Genomic DNA, 15442 nt, shown 5'->3' on the forward strand with positions numbered 1-15442 from the left:
GATGAAAACCGGCCTTGTCACACCATCACCTTTGTAGTGCAGACGTCGCCAAAAAAGAAAGAAATAAGACGTTGCTGACTCCATGGTCAAGACACAGCTGCATGAGCAATCCGGGGTCGCGTCGCGGAAGGCCATCCATAGCGCCTTCCCGGCGATGCGGAAAGGTGGAGCGCTAAGGCGCGCTTAGACCTGGACCCCCCCGTCACTGATAACTATCACAGCCTGCCCCATTCACAAGACATAGTCCTGAACCACTTCGCAAAGCCGTCTTCGGCCTTGAGCGTCCTGCTCTTCTTCACCTCTGCGCCATGGGTACCGTAACTATAGGCAAATCCTATTTCGACGCTCTTCTACGCAAGTAAGTGCTCATACAACTTGAACTGCTAAGGCGCCAGACTGTTTGCTGATGATATTGCTAGGGCCAAATTTGTCGGTATTCCCCCAGACAGTAGCTGTGCACGTCATCTTCGCGATACTGACCTCTGTCGGCAGCATGCTTCCAATCAGCCTGTTAGCTACGGAGCTGATCTGTCGGATAATGTCACCATTAGCAAGGCAGAACATGAGTACATGGTATGTTGTGTTCCGCCCAGAATAGCCCAGGGCAAACTATTGTTTCTTCATGTTTATGCTCGCACACTCTCACCCTCGTCTTACCCGCTCAGATGCTGACGATTAATCTTTTGCAGATTCAAGCAGTGAGAGAATATCGTACGTACATTACTGCCTCGAAGCAATACTGCTCATCTCTGACTGTGACTAGATCTCCTCAAGAGCGCCCTGTTCCGTGGAGGCCTGACGACGGAGACTTTGGAGACGCTGCTGCAAGGCGAGAACAGGACTTCAACTGAACAACCGTCGAGCTACGATTATGTATCGGAGCACACAACTGCCAGATCAAGGGAAACTCCAATAGCAGGACCTACACCAGTGCGCTATCCACAAGGGTCGGACCACACCGCTGTCGGCCACGGTCTCCAGCCTAGGCCCTTAGGATCGTTCCATCGAGTCGCAAGCTATGACGAATCCGAGTCCTTCACTGGCGACCCAGACAGCCCACCAGACGAAGATGACGATCAAGATCGAGGGCCAGGTCACCGTATACCACTCCATGATCAGCGCACTGTACTGGTTACTAACCTCTCCGAACGTACCACGCATAAAGACCTGGCAGGCATCGTCCATGGCGGAAGACTCTTGGATATATTCCTCCGCAACGACCGATCTGCTACCATCTCGTTTGTTGAAGGAGCCGCGGAATTCCTGGCTTACACCAAGCGCAACGATGTCTACTTGCATATGAAAAGGGTACGTTATGCGCCGTCAGCAGGACATTTGCAAAGCTAACCATGTCAGCTTGAGTTTCGTTGGAGTGACCGACAGTTCCATGTGCCACCCCATGTGTCCAACAAAATCGCTGGCGGCGCCACGCGGAACCTGGTTGTACGAGGGGTTGCGGCTAAGGTCACTACAGATGAGATCCGTGACCAACTCGACCACATCCACAACCTCATCGTGGTAGACATATACTTCAGAAACGGCGATGCGTACATCTCAACCAACTCCATTCACAATGCTCTGTTCGCTAGGACTTGCCTGATGTCGCGTAGCGTATACAAGGGCACGCGCATCGAGTACTATCCGGATGAATGCGCCGGTCCACTACCTCAACCCAAGAAAGCCCACACTCCCGTGGCGCGCGTACCTATGAAACCTGCGCCTCTAGTCAACCAGTATGCTCTTCTGGACACTGGCTCAGATGATGACTCTGAGTCCGAAGAAGAGTCGTACGGGACCCATGGTGTGCAGGTCGATGGTTGCCACTGGGCTGACGGTGTAGTAGCATAAACAGCTTCCACACACATTCATCACCCATCACAGCTCGGCGTGCCCCATTGGGTCGGCGAGGGGTTACGGTGTCTTGATCGGGCCTTCTGCTCATACCAAGTTTCCACGCTCTGCGGCATTTTTCGAGCAAACTAACGTACATTGTCATAATCCAATTGTCGGGGGTGGAGGCGAGACCGATAGGAATTGTAATACGGGTGTGTTGGCGAGGAACATGTCGTATCGTACAGCTTGTCGATCATATAGTTCTGGACAGGTGTTGGTTAAAGTATGCTTCTTTCCTATATAGATACCCCTCAGTTACTTCAGAACATGATCATTTTCACTTATAACATGCCAATCTACCCCCATAGGAATTCCGTGATCAGCGCTGCTTATCAAGATGTTGAGCATCCTGGACTACCTGGGTAAAAGGCTTGTCTTGTCTTAGCGAGCACTAGCCCTGCATCGGTATGCGTGTGTCAGACGTAACTATGTCATACGTCCTAATTAGTCGCACTTCAAAGAACGAACGCAACCTCACTACAGCAGCCGTGCTAATCTTACCGAGTAATATCAATACATTTCACAATATACAACATGGCATCGACGATCAAAGTGGCTGTTATCCAACTCTACCCGAAGGTATCTAATGCTCTACCCCACACTACATCGTATTTCTCCCTTACTACGCCCGTTATCATTCATTTAAAATCTTTTTCAACAAATGAAGTCGCTGACTAACATTAAATAGCCCTTGCAACCGGAGCATAATTTCAGCAAGGCTGCTGAGTTTATCCGCTCAGCAGCATCCCAAGGTGCTCAACTCGCCGTCTTGCCTGAATACCATCTCACAAACTGGAAGCCCAACGACCCAGAGTTTTTGAACATCGTTGAACAATGCGGAGGGTATCTGGAGAAGTACTGCGAGTTGGCGAAAGAGTGTAACATCTGTATGTCTAGAGTACTCCCCACCTCTTCTCCACCCGCCAAACTAAGTCTTCCTCCCGCCCAGCTATTGTCCCGGGAACGATAGTAGAATCCCACAAAGAACACTCGGCAGCTGAAGACAAACTCTTAAACGTATGCTACTTCATCTCCCCCTCGGGCGAGATCACAGGAAAATACATCAAGAAGAACCTCTGGGGCCCCGAACGCGACCACCTGACTGGCTCAAGCCACTCCCCCCACGAAGTCTTCGACACGCCCATCGGAAAAGTCGGTCTGCTAATCTGCTGGGACCTCGCCTTCCCCGAAGCCTTCCGCGAGCTCATCGCCCAAGGCGCTCAAATCATCATCATCCCCACGTTCTGGACCCTCAATGACTGCAACGCCGCGGGTCTCGCACGCAATCCTGCATCGGAAGCACTTTTCCTGGATTCAATTCTAACGGCACGCGCGTTTGAAAATACCTGTGCGGTTGTTTTTGCGAATGCCGGAGGACCGCCTGGAAAGGGGTATGCGGGGTTGAGTCAGGTTACTGTGCCTTTTGTTGGCGCGTTGGGGAAGCTGGGAGGGGCGGGTGAGGGCATGTGCGTTGTGGATCTGGATATGCAGATACTCGAGGATGCTGAGAGCAACTACCAGGTGAGGTCAGATATTGCGAGGGGTGATTGGCATTATGTGTATAGGCATTCCAAGGAGGGGAAGCTTTGAGGATTGACAAATTTGGAGACCGTCGTTGGTTGTGTAGGTCACGTCTATGTGCGAGTGAATCCTGTTGATGTTTTTATATCATATTTACAAGTTTTCATGATATGTGCAACGCCGAAACTTATGTTTGAGGTGGCATCGAGAAAGCACTAGCCTAGATTTGGCAAGTCTCTCCATGGGTGTCGACCAAGGTCGTGAAACCAGATCAAACCAAGTGTATTTGTTTCGAAGTATTCTGTACAATTTCGACTAGCATCGAATTCACCAAAGATTGAAAGAAATGGTATCAAACAAAGGTTCCAGGAAAGACATCCGTTAAACTCCAATCCGCTAAAACGCTGGTAGCGATGAGGTGCCTAACAGCGCCCAGCGCCAACCCCTTCCCAAACTATTCAAACGCCGATCGTCTTGGATGAAGGCGCGATTATTCAGCACCACCCCATTGATCCGGGCCCAAATGCAAATACCTGAGCTTCTTCACATGACGCGCGCAGTCTGTGCTGCCCCGCGGTCGCGGTCGCATGTCGGCATCCGTCTCTTGTTCAGCTTTGGCCGCTACCACTGGCTTCACTGTCTGACCTCTCGTCTTTGCGTACATAGCCGATTTCACTCGTAGTGACGCCGTGTTCATCCGTACTCCACGTCTCACCAATGACGATGACCCGAGTCTTTCCTTTTTCCAAGAACTTTTCCTCATCTCTTGCCATGATGGCTGCATTCTCTTTTGCATATATCTTCTTGTAGAACTCTTGAAAACGAGCTTCGCTATCAAAAGTCATCTCTGCAATGCAATCACAGTCTAGTTCGTTCATTTGGCCTCTTAGCATGAGAGGTGGTCGGTCAGGATTTGCCGGACCACCGAAGCCTTTCCGGCTAATCCGCGCGAGATAGCGACGTTTGAAATCGATCGGCCAACAATTTGCGAGCAGGGAATGGGCCAGGGGAATGTGAGTATGTTCATAGTGGTCTCTGAACTCTTCCGAGGTGAGATTGGAGTTGCGCGTGACGAAGAGGACGACGGTGTAAGTCATGATGGCCAACGGGAGGCAGCTCAAAGGGCGGGTAAGGTGTTGTGGCGCTGCGACGAGAGCTGTAGCATGGGTTGTAAAGACAGTGGAGTTTTGACAGCGGCTGTGAGTGCAGGTGGCTTCCAGAAGCTTAGTGCAAGGGAGACGACTGGCTTTTGTAGTTTTCTAGCCACAGTCGATGCGAAGACATCATAAATGGCACCGAGCGCGCATCAAGCCTCCGTTGTTGATTCACCTGACAGTGCATGCTCTAGGGCGAAACTACGGACCCGGCGCCGTCAATCGACACGGGCTCGCGAGGCTTTCTGGCGCCATCACGATGCTCAAGATACCTACCTGGGGTGATGTGGGTTGCCGGTGAATCGAATCAGGACGAGTACAGGTTGGAGCCAGCGCCGTGAGGGTTGAGTGGAGTGGATTCTGGCGCCCCCTCCCAGAGGTGATCCCGGCCGCGCCTGCCCTTGGGTGTGCTTGGGTGCTATCGATAGCAGACTGACGCTAGCAAGCGCACAGAACGCCAAATTTCATGACAAAGCGGGGAGCAACACCACGACACGACTTTCACCCCTCGAACAAGCACCCGTGTGCCGTCGCCCGAACGAATACCCAACATGAGTCAGTCGGACGTCGAGGAGGAGGCCATGGCCAACGACTACCGGGAGCAGGTCCAGTACGACGGCATGGAGGACCTCGACCGCATGCCCTCGATGAACAGCAACCAGGACATCCACGCGCAACTGCAGGCCGCTGCAACGCCCCTTGAATTCCAGGCGACGCTCGAGACCAAGTTTGCGAGTTACGACAGCTACTGCAACCTCTTCCACTACATCCTGAACTCGGAGGGCCCCGTAGACTTGGAAGTGCCAAACGTAAGGAAAACCGCGACAGTGGGAACATGGCAGGGCTAACACTGCGGACAGTACTACTGGGCGTGGGATGTCATCGACGAGTTCATCTACCAGTTCAACAGCTTCTGCAGCTACCGCCAACGAGTCGCCCAGAAGAACGAGAACGAGGAGGAGATTGCGCTTCTGCGCGAGAACCCAAACACATGGGGCTGCTACAGTGTCCTCAACGTCCTGTACTCGCTCATCCAGCGGTCACAGATCAGCGAGCAGCTTGCGGCGATGAAGCGGGGCGAGGACGCGAGTCTGTATGCCGGAGAGTACGGCAACAGGCCGCTATACAAGATGTTGGGATACTTCTCCATCATCGGTCTGCTCCGCGTGCACTGCCTGCTCGGAGACTTTAGTCTGGCGCTCAAGACGCTCGATGACATTGAGCTCAACAAGAAGGCCATGTTCGCCCGTGTCATGGCCGCACACTTCACCACATACTACTACGTCGGATTCTCCTACATGATGATGCGACGATACTCGGACGCCATCCGCATGTTCAGCCACATCCTCGTCTACGTCTCGCGGACAAAGAACTTCCAGAAGAACGCACAGTACGACTCCATCACCAAGAAGAACGACCAAATGTACGCACTTGTCGCCATCTGCGTAGCCTTCCAGCCCACCAGGCTCGACGACACCATCCACACTGCTCTGAGGGAGAAGTACGGAGAGCAGTTCAACAGGCTGCAGCGCGGCGGTCCCGAGTCTCTTCCTCTTTTCGAGGAGCTCTTCCGCACTGCCTGCCCCAAGTTCATCAGCCCCACACCTCCCGACTTTGACAACCCAGAGGTCAACATTGACCCCGTCGAGCACCACCTCCGCATCTTCATGGACGAGGTCAAGAACAACATGATGTCGCCTACCGTCAAGAGCTACCTCAAGCTCTACACAACCATGGACCTCAAGAAGCTTGCTGGATTCCTCGAAGTCGAGCCGGAGAAGCTGAGGTGTTGGTTGCTCGTCAACAAGCAGAGGAGCAGGCAAATAAGGTGGACCGAAGGTGGTCTGTTGGACGGAGATATCATCCAGGCTAGCGATCTCGACTACGCCATGGAGGGTGTAAGTACAAGCATATCTGGAACGAGGGATGCATCTGCTAACGAATACCAGGACCTTATCCACGTTTCAGAGGCAAAGGTCGGCAGGAGGCTTGTAGACTGGTACCTCCGCAACTTGGCTAGGACGTACTAGGGCTATCACGAGTGTTTTCTGAGAGCGACTATTCACATTCGGGGCTTAGCCACAATAGAGCATTGCGCTTGGAGTTGGAGGAATTTACGGCGTGCATCGAAAAGCGTGTTTGCGACATCTGAAGATACGCTCAGGCAAAGGGAAGGCGAATATAGGGCCCGGGCCAGGGTTATCCATGGCCAGGTGGTGATACCGCCCGCGTGGGCGAGGAGCGGCCGAAGGAAGGGACAGGATGAGCGAGCGAGCCAACAATGGGCTTGCAGAATACCAAATAAACTTTGCGGACTTTCAAACACGCCTGTGCGAATTCCATGTGCATGTGTGAATGCTTGTTGCAACTTCATCGTGTGGGGAAACAATAGGTCTCAGGGCTGTGTTAGCAGACTGGTACATGCTAGCGCAGTGAGTGGACAGGACGGCACCTCAGCAAACTCCGCTTCTGTTCGACCAACACCATCCAAACAAAGTCGGCAAGCAGATTCCAAGTAAAGCGCAAAATCGCGTTCGGACCAAGCACGTCCGGAAAGACCATGTCAACAACGTGAACAAACGTACCTGCCCCTCTCGGTCGCTCGTGCGCTCCGCTGATGCACTTTCCTCCCATCCATATTCTTGGACAACAACCACCACCACAACGCCCAACCTCTCCCTTCACCGACTAGCACCAGTTACTCGGCGAGTAGACGATAGGAGATAGCACGTCTTTTACGGACAGTCTACGCTTCGACAAAACATCACCACCACATCACTCGAGCCCAGACAACTACGATGGCTCCCGATCTGAGTGCCGTGCCTGTATCGCCCCATCCGGGTTCTACCAACACAAGTAACCCGTCGAGCACGCAGCCGGCGTCGGGCTCGCTGTCACGTCGAACATCCACAACAGTCTCTAGGCGGGCGTCACAGATGGCTATGAGCCCTCCACCCCTGCCTCTAGCATCGCCTGGAGGTACCCTACCACCGCCCGCCCACTCAGCATCACAACATGGATACAGTTTCCCACCGCTCAGTCCCGGCGCGAGTGGCTACATGCAGGCCAGCGCCGACTCCGCAGGCGTTCCGATGAGACACCCACGTCCCATGACGCCGGCAGAGATGCACCTGGAGCTCGAGAAGGAGCAGGAAGCAGTCGTCAACCGCTTGACGCGTGAACTCTCTGCTCTGCGCGCACACTCTGCGTCTGTAGCATCGACAACTTCCATGTCAAGCGCCGCAGACTCATCCGTTGCCCACGCCGAAGCTCCAACCGGTCCGATGCATCCCACGTCCTCCCGCCGCCACCGCAGTTCCTCGAGCGTCTCTCGTAGCGGTCTGCCGCCGGGTCATGTCCCGCATCGCTACTCTATCTCCTCCCAACCAGCGACCGGCGATCCCAATCAGCGAGATCACCGTAGCTCGAGTGTTGTTAGTACCCCACGCTACGAGGAAGTTGCACAACACAAAGCGGAGTTGGAGGAAGTCAAAAAGGAAAACGAGGCTCTCAAGCAGCGCATCCGCGACCTGGAGCGCCAGATTAGGGGTAATAATGATGCTGATGGGCAGAGGGGTAGGAGGGGCGCACCGCAATCTCAGAGCAGCGGGGTTGGCAATGCTTCTGATAATGCGCAAACCCCTTGCTAACACAACAGCAGTTTCGTTTGAGATGAGATGGAAGAACTATCCAGTATTAGCCGTACAGACAGTTATCGCAATTCATGCTGAGCGATTGGAGGGGTACGCACGACATACGACATCTCATTCCAATCCTACTATCATTCAGTTCAACAAGCAAGCTAGACACACACTACATTGATAATGGAGATAACCATCAAGTTCTTATCCATATACCCCCCGAAACCTTCTAGTTTCCTTCTTACCCTATCTAGGTTCCTTATCATATGCTTGCTTGTTCCGCACAAGGCGGACGACTGTGGATCCAGAGCTAACGCCGCTGATCCGCACGTATGCGCTTGATGGACCACATCCCAGTGTCGATCTAGTTTCTACGGCAGATCACTCTCGTGGGATTTGAATGACATGTGTGCACGACACATTGTGGCGTACTTGACAGGTATGCGTTTAATGCCTCATGCTGTGATGCCTGAGAAGACGGGATGGGATGGGGTTACGTACGATGTAAGCAAGTAAACCCCGCATACGTCATCAAGACGAGGCACGGGTTTGAAAGTGCTATGGACAGCTCTCACTTCATGGGCTCAAGGTAATTACATGTAAAGACGGGAAGCTGAGTCGGTCGTGGTATACTCTGTATTTGGTGATATTTCTGAGACGATATATTGTTACTCCGAACGATACATTCGACTAGATTCGACGTTCCAACGCCTCTTAAAGTCCTAGAATAAATACCTATTCTGGAGCAACATGACCTGGCTCGCCAGCCTACGAGGTAAAATGAGTAGCAGCACAGAGAAGCGTAAGAAGAGCGGACACGTCGACGATACATCCAGTACGCTACGTCCATGCATTCCATCCACATTCTCACTTTTGTTAACTCTTGCTGACACCATAACTAGCTCTTCAGTCGCGTTCAACAGCATCTACAGGATGCGAACAACCAGCACCACCAATCAACCCTTTACCCTTGACCTCAACTCCCACACTTCCAGACCCAACTCCCTCTTCTCCACCCCCAACAGTCCAGAAACCACCTCTGTATCACATACCAACCGACATTATCATTGCGACGGAAAAAGGTATGATTGGGGGTTCTCTCTGTGCGACCATACCAAGCTCCTCGTCTACGGCTTCGAGCCAGAAACATGATTCTGAGGCTAGGGATGTGGATACTCCTCCTGTGTTGACAAGGGCGGAGGAGGCGTGCAGTGGGGAGGGGAAGAAGAGTAGTTTGGTGGGTGGGGAGAGGGAGGGGGGAAGGTGTGTAATGTTCAAGGGGGTTGATGTGTAGATGTGGAAAATGGATGAGATGATGTAATAATGTATGATAGCGTGGAGCTCTTGATTGAAAGACTTTCTCTTGTGTCAGTGTATGAAAGAGACGAATCCCTCTTCCTTGGCTACAAGAGCCCACAAATATTGAGGAATATAGTAGTAAGAATGCCACAATAGCTTTCGGCACGTCGCTTAAACTCTCCTCCCACCCGTCATCTTCCTATTCTCACTATGTCGCTTGGCCTTCAAAGCATCCCGTCTCCTCTTCTTCCACGCCCTGTTTAGATCTCCTCGGTTCTCCCAGAACCACTTTCTGAATTCGCTCTCAGGCTTTTCCTCGTCTGCGCCGGTAACCGCATCGTCTTCGTCCTCTTCTGTGACGCCAGCTAGCTTGCTGGCATTCGCTCGCGTGTTGTGGGACAGTCTCTGCTCAGCAAGTGAATCTACATCTCCCATGTCTTCATCGTCATCGGCTTCTTGGCTGTTCTTGCGCCAGTCGAAGGAGAAGCGGCGGCCAATGGCGGCGGTGTCTGGGGTAGGTGCTGCGCTTCGCAAACCTCTCCACTCAATGTCTCTTTGCGTGAAAGGCGTCGTGGGGGCTTCGTCAGTAGGCTCGCCGTCGACTTCCATGGGTTCCTCGTTGTCGAAGAAGCTGAAAGACGTGTCGATTGGAGTGAGCTTCTTGGTAGGGGTCGACGTTGCACCATCTGCAGGCTTTGCACGCTTGAATAGTGCTTCGAGGGGATGGACCTCTTTCTCTGATGATGTAGTCGGCTGAGCCTCCTCGGGCGTTTTCCTGCTCTCGACGACGGGGACAGGAGAAGATGCAGAAGATACGGCCTCTGATTCCGGTTCTGATTCCGGTTCCGATTCCGATTCCTCTGATTCAGAGTCGGAAGAGTCCTCATCCTCAGAAGAAGACGAAACTACTGATGATTCATCGTCCTCCGACTCAGATGATGATGGCGGCGGGGTAGCTTTCTTCTTCTTCTGATCTTTGGATGTAGACGCCGAAGATTTTGCTGTACCATCGATCCAGGCTCTTGCAGCCTCTGAAGGCGCATCTACCAACTCCAGAGCCCTCCTAGCCTTGGCCTTTCCAGTCTCAGGCTCAACAACAACACCATCTTCGTCTACCCACCCCTGTCCATTGACGTAGTCTACTGCAGGCTTCGTCGACAAGGCGACCTCTGGTTGTTTCAAGAAGCTGGGGGTCTTATGGTTCTTCTCAAACTCATGGATGACGACTTCTCTACTTGACTTGTTCTTTTCCTTCTTCTCTTTTTTCCCCTTCTTCTCATCCTTGTGCGCAACCTCGGTCGCAGCAACAGGCGTCAGCTTCGCCTTGAAGAGCACCTCAGGCTCTTTGGTGTACTTTGAGTGCTTCCGCTCCTTCTTCGCTTCCTTCCTCGCCTCCTTGTCACCTTTGTCTTTCTTGTCCTTCCTATCCTTCTTGTTCTTGGGCGCTGGTTCGGTCCACCCGCGCTTGACCTTCCTATCGTCTGGTAGCTCGACGCCGTCCAATACGCCCTGCTCCTTCCCCTTCTTCTTCTCCTTCTTTTCTTTTTTCTCCTTCTTCTCCTTCTTCGCGCGTTTGGACGACCTTTCCGCGTCCTCTACTTCCACTGCGTCGGCTTCCACCAGAGCCTTGCGCTTCTCTGGTTTCGCCATCTCTATGCGCACTTTGGAACCCCTCAACGTTGTGCCGTTTAGCTTCTTCTTGATCTTCTGAGCTTCCGTCTCGGGTAGCTCAACGTAACCGAAACCCTTTTCGGGAAATGTGGCAACCGTATGGTATGAGATATTCTGCGCGAAGGGAAGGATAGAAGGCGCGACGTAGACCTTGAGCAGATCGGGGCGAAAAGGCGTAATGTGTAGGCGGACGACCTTGCTTTCGGGTTGCGCTTCGGAAGGATTAGCCGCTTGTGCTGCTGGCATTGGGTCGCAAGTTCGGGCGCGTGCGACAGATATAGATGACTGCGCGCAAAGCCTTCGGAGAGTCTTCGCAAGATCTCAATCAAGGAATGTATGCTACAAGCCTGTCCGACGCCTGTAAGCGTCGTGTAGCTGTGTCGGGGCCGGAGGGGAAAGGAAAATGCTTAGCGCGACAAGGGACCCAGCTGCCTGGTCTTAGCGCGAATGCGGGCGGAGGTTTGGAGCTCCACTCGACCATTGACCCATTGGTGATACTCATCGCAACTACATTGGGATAAAGATCTAGAATCGGAGCACATATACGTCTCTTGGACAGTTTACTTTGTTTGAACTTGCACAAACCTACTGCATCTCCTGTCATCGGACATCACCGCTCCACGATGCGAAGACCGCCATACCTCCTCTTCCTTCTTCTAACCTTCCTCTCGTCCCTCTCCTTATCCCTCGCAGCCTGTATGTCCCGCCTCTCTCGAGATGCAGAAACCTGCTGATATGCTATAGCACGTACATCCTTTTGCAAATGCACCTGCTTTGGCAACAGCACCATTGTAGCGCTCGATGCGCCAACAACTACCAAGAAACCCGCCGCCCTCGAACTGAAACCCCGCGCCTCGAAAAAGACATGCAACGACTGCAATCGCCAATTCTGCCTCGGCTATGGCTTTTGCGCTGGAGAGAAAGAGGAGAATGTGCTCACGACATGTTTCCAGCGGGATTCTGCCAAAGACCAAGCAGTCGTGTTTGTCTTCATTGGGGCGACAGTGGGGCTGTTAGGGTGGGCAGCACTGCGGCCTTGGGTCGAGGGATGGAGAGAGGTACGTGCATATGAGCGAGACCGGGTAGATGGGAGACTGACTAGTAGCAGCGTGCACAGCAACGACGGAGTTATATACCGGTAGCTGGCCAAGGAAACTAACAAGCGATACACTTGTTTGGTACAATTGAGAAGCATTCGGATTCAACATGGACAAAACGTGCAATATAGACATGAAGCTAAGATACCCAAGACAATCGTGGACTCCCTCATGACTGTTGAAGAACTCCACCATGCATACATCTAATGTGACAGCAATGTACAAGCTGAGGTCGTATATGGTACACTGAAGCGTCTGGCTTCTCTCCTCCCAATTCCACTCCTACTCTTTCTTGAATTCCCTCTACTCCTTCTTAGATCCACCCTTCATCCATCCAAACCACCCCTTGCCGGTTTCCTCGACCTTGTGTACTGCCTTCTCTGCTGTATTGTCTAGAGGGCCTCCGACTACTGGTGTTGATGACGTCGAGGTTGTGAATGTGGATGTGCTGTCGTTCGCCCTGGCCTCTTGCACCGCAGCAGCAATGCCCAGGTTTTGGTTTCCTTGCCCCTCTTGTCGCTTGATCTCCTCGACCGCCAGTCTCCTCTGTTCCGCGATTGCTTGTTCCTCCTTCCAGTCACCATGCAGCCACCATAGCAGCTTAGAAGGAGCCTTTCGCTCTGCCTTCTTTTTCTCAAATGCTTCTTGCTCCTCGGCGATACCTGTAACGAGGGCGGCTTGTGCGGGTGTGGCGGTCCCTGATGCAACGGCGGAACGGGCAAGTTCGAGGATCTTGGCTTGGGCTCGTTCCTCTTCGGCGAAGTAGATTGCTCGTTTCCGTCGATTGTAGACGATCATATCACCTATTGAGAAGACTGCGAGGACACCTACGCAACCTGTGTAGACAATTAGCATCTCTGCTACCCTGTGACCAGTATAGCCATTGGCCCTCCATGTGCCCACATACCCGTTGCAAAGATCAAGCCGTAGACGGTAAATCTATGCGCCGCATCCGCCGCCATTCTGCCGTACAAGTACATGTAATCCCACCTCGTCACCTGTGCCATCTTCGCCCTATTCGCAGCCTCTCTTAACCGCTTGACTTTCTGTTGTGGCGTTTCATTTTTCGGTGCGGGATCTGCGAATTGCAGCGTCGTTGCCCGCCCGCCAGGTCTTGTGTGCGCCCACACTCCGGTGGCTGTGAATCGCGTTGAATCCTTCGGTGATTTCGACATGATGGGTGGAGAAAGCACTTGAACGTCAAGTGTTGTGGTTGTCGAGGGAGGATGTCGTGAAGACTGCGGAGCGGGATATCGAATGATTCGATGATTTCCAAAAGTTGAGATGGACTAGGGTTCGATGCGGAGATTTCCGCCCACCTACCCGCTAACGTACATCGCCAGCCATACCAGGCTGAATTGCTCATCAGATCTCTTCTCATACGTGGAGTGCAAGGTTCTGATGCATTTGTTCTCGGGTCACTGGAAGAGACATCATGAATAGTTCAGAGCGACGATTGCTTCTTTCTCTACATTCTCCTTGATTTAAGCGCAAACAGCACGCGCCATGCGCCGTCATTCACGCGTCCAGCTAACACCAATTTACCAACACTTTCACATTTCTGATTCCCCTTGACACCATCAGCTTGTGCAGTCAGACCGCTACCGTGGATATGGCAGAAGACATCGGCCAGAATTTGGATCTCGAAAAGATCTTGGCTACTCTTGCGAATCTACCCAAACCAGTGCCTCAGCCGTACCAGGATCAACAGCAACCATACGAACCCTATCAAAGTCATCAGGGATATCAAGACGATCAGCAACCCTACTCTTCTGGCCAAAACAACCCCTATCAGCAACCTGCTGATCCGCGTCTGGCTGGTCGTTCGGCTCTGCAGCATCGACACCCACCTCCCAAACCACAGGACAGAGTCTCCTCCCCTTTCATTGACCCCTCAACGATCACGGAATGGAAGCAGGGTCTCCGTTGTGTGAGCAAAATAGCTTCTCAGAATCCGGACTTTTCTCCTGCAGTGCGCAAGGTAGGCTATATGTTCTGCATGAACCCGTATATGCTGCTCACACATAGATCAGTTAATGAAAGATCAAGAGTCAAACGTCAAGTCTTGGGAGGCTGGACGCAAGAACCTTATTGACGAACAAAAGTTCAAGCGGGAGAACGAGCGGACCAATCGAGCTGCGTTGTATGCATTCAACTCCCTTCTCATGGTGTTTTACTGACGCTCGTAGGTCTTTACCAGGTCTTCTAGAGAATACACCTTTGCTTCGTGTAGGCTTCAAAATACCCTTTCTTGTACAACGAGACTGATGATTCGTAGACACCAGAACGCGAGAAGGAAGAACTTGAGCAATATGACGCCAAAGTATACCGAGCTTGTAAAGCTATGGTTGACTCGCAAACCTCGTCCCTCAAGGTCTTGGGCGTACCTTTCTTTGGTGTAAAGCCACATCTAGTATCAGGCGCTAGCTACGATCCGACAGAAGTTACAGACTCACAGTCAGTCCCGACGGGCGGTAAGATATCAAAAGAGCAGCTGCTTGAACTGCAAAGGAAGATGCTGAACCACTTGATGGAGCTATATGGAGACTGAATGAGCATAGTCTTGGTGGTACTGAGAAAGCTTGCTAGTTGAAGATCGATGCTACTTTGCACATCTTGACAGCAGGTAGCTGATTCTAATCTGCTCAGACAAGCAAGGCTACAGTACTCTCTGGGGTCCTCCTAGAACAGCATCAATTTGGGGAGTTTTTCTGTTGCTGTCTTTACTTCAATGTTCAACCAGGATAGGTATTAGCTGCCTCATCATACTCGGCCTCTAATTCGAGCTTCTCGTTCTCATCTTTGGGTCAAGAAATTCCTTTCCGTTATCTTTTCTTCTCCTGTCATCTGCGAGTACTGTTTGGACACACTGTCAGGATCCAGTGATGACATCAGTTGCGCGTTGTTCTCTGTCCAGCAGATGAGAGTATGAGGAGCTACCGCACTGAGCACGAGTCACCGGGTACAAACGCACGCGAATCACCCATTCACCAATCCAAGCAATTGCCCTCGACGCCATTGGTCCTGTCTGTGGGAAATAGAGCTAGTCTCTGTTGACCGCGACAAACGCACAAGTGGCCCGATCTATTATCATAACATTCCCTTTGGTGTTTGTCTCCGCGTCCTTCTCACCTCATCACACTCATTGAAATATTTGATTGTTCCC

General features: G+C 52.2%; 9 protein-coding genes across 9 annotated transcripts; 6 read left to right on the top strand and 3 right to left on the bottom strand.

Annotated features, from left to right (window-relative positions):
• Nucleotides 1-308: 308 nt before the first annotated feature.
• Nucleotides 309-1848, top strand: ALTATR162_LOCUS2436 (uncharacterized protein; the record flags this gene model as incomplete). Its single annotated transcript, XM_043310042.1, has 5 exons — nucleotides 309-358; nucleotides 420-573; nucleotides 690-711; nucleotides 764-1308; nucleotides 1357-1848. The coding sequence occupies 5 exons, from the start codon at nucleotides 309-311 to the stop codon at nucleotides 1846-1848; spliced, it is 1263 nt and encodes a 420-aa protein (XP_043165977.1).
• A 579-nt stretch (nucleotides 1849-2427) lies between these two features.
• Nucleotides 2428-3483, top strand: ALTATR162_LOCUS2437 (uncharacterized protein; the record flags this gene model as incomplete). The annotated part of the gene is made up of 3 exons (XM_043310043.1): nucleotides 2428-2523; nucleotides 2582-2780; nucleotides 2843-3483. 3 exons carry the CDS (start codon nucleotides 2428-2430, stop codon nucleotides 3481-3483), a joined length of 936 nt encoding a protein of 311 aa, XP_043165978.1.
• A 539-nt stretch (nucleotides 3484-4022) lies between these two features.
• Nucleotides 4023-4511, bottom strand: ALTATR162_LOCUS2438 (uncharacterized protein; the record flags this gene model as incomplete). Its single annotated transcript, XM_043310044.1, has 1 exon — nucleotides 4023-4511. The coding sequence occupies one exon, from the start codon at nucleotides 4509-4511 to the stop codon at nucleotides 4023-4025; it is 489 nt and encodes a 162-aa protein (XP_043165979.1).
• Nucleotides 4512-5119: 608 nt separating this feature from the next.
• On the top strand, nucleotides 5120-6598 carry ALTATR162_LOCUS2439 (uncharacterized protein; the record flags this gene model as incomplete). Its single annotated transcript, XM_043310045.1, has 3 exons — nucleotides 5120-5377; nucleotides 5429-6466; nucleotides 6518-6598. 3 exons carry the CDS (start codon nucleotides 5120-5122, stop codon nucleotides 6596-6598), a joined length of 1377 nt encoding a protein of 458 aa, XP_043165980.1.
• Nucleotides 6599-7366: 768 nt separating this feature from the next.
• ALTATR162_LOCUS2440 (uncharacterized protein) lies at nucleotides 7367-8218 on the top strand (the record flags this gene model as incomplete). The annotated part of the gene is made up of 1 exon (XM_043310046.1): nucleotides 7367-8218. The coding sequence occupies one exon, from the start codon at nucleotides 7367-7369 to the stop codon at nucleotides 8216-8218; it is 852 nt and encodes a 283-aa protein (XP_043165981.1).
• A 1461-nt stretch (nucleotides 8219-9679) lies between these two features.
• Nucleotides 9680-11425, bottom strand: ALTATR162_LOCUS2441 (uncharacterized protein; the record flags this gene model as incomplete). The annotated part of the gene is made up of 1 exon (XM_043310047.1): nucleotides 9680-11425. The coding sequence occupies one exon, from the start codon at nucleotides 11423-11425 to the stop codon at nucleotides 9680-9682; it is 1746 nt and encodes a 581-aa protein (XP_043165982.1).
• A 377-nt stretch (nucleotides 11426-11802) lies between these two features.
• ALTATR162_LOCUS2442 (uncharacterized protein) lies at nucleotides 11803-12338 on the top strand (the record flags this gene model as incomplete). The annotated part of the gene is made up of 3 exons (XM_043310048.1): nucleotides 11803-11875; nucleotides 11924-12237; nucleotides 12288-12338. 3 exons carry the CDS (start codon nucleotides 11803-11805, stop codon nucleotides 12336-12338), a joined length of 438 nt encoding a protein of 145 aa, XP_043165983.1.
• A 241-nt stretch (nucleotides 12339-12579) lies between these two features.
• Nucleotides 12580-13451, bottom strand: ALTATR162_LOCUS2443 (uncharacterized protein; the record flags this gene model as incomplete). Its single annotated transcript, XM_043310049.1, has 2 exons — nucleotides 12580-13112; nucleotides 13184-13451. The coding sequence occupies 2 exons, from the start codon at nucleotides 13449-13451 to the stop codon at nucleotides 12580-12582; spliced, it is 801 nt and encodes a 266-aa protein (XP_043165984.1).
• A 437-nt stretch (nucleotides 13452-13888) lies between these two features.
• On the top strand, nucleotides 13889-14827 carry ALTATR162_LOCUS2444 (uncharacterized protein; the record flags this gene model as incomplete). Its single annotated transcript, XM_043310050.1, has 4 exons — nucleotides 13889-14257; nucleotides 14310-14419; nucleotides 14466-14505; nucleotides 14555-14827. 4 exons carry the CDS (start codon nucleotides 13889-13891, stop codon nucleotides 14825-14827), a joined length of 792 nt encoding a protein of 263 aa, XP_043165985.1.
• Nucleotides 14828-15442: the final 615 nt, after the last annotated feature.

This window comes from Alternaria atra (assembly GCF_907166805.1).
Source record: "Alternaria atra isolate CS162 genome assembly, contig: 21, whole genome shotgun sequence".
In the NCBI taxonomy this organism is placed as follows: Eukaryota; Fungi; Ascomycota; class Dothideomycetes; order Pleosporales; family Pleosporaceae; genus Alternaria; species Alternaria atra.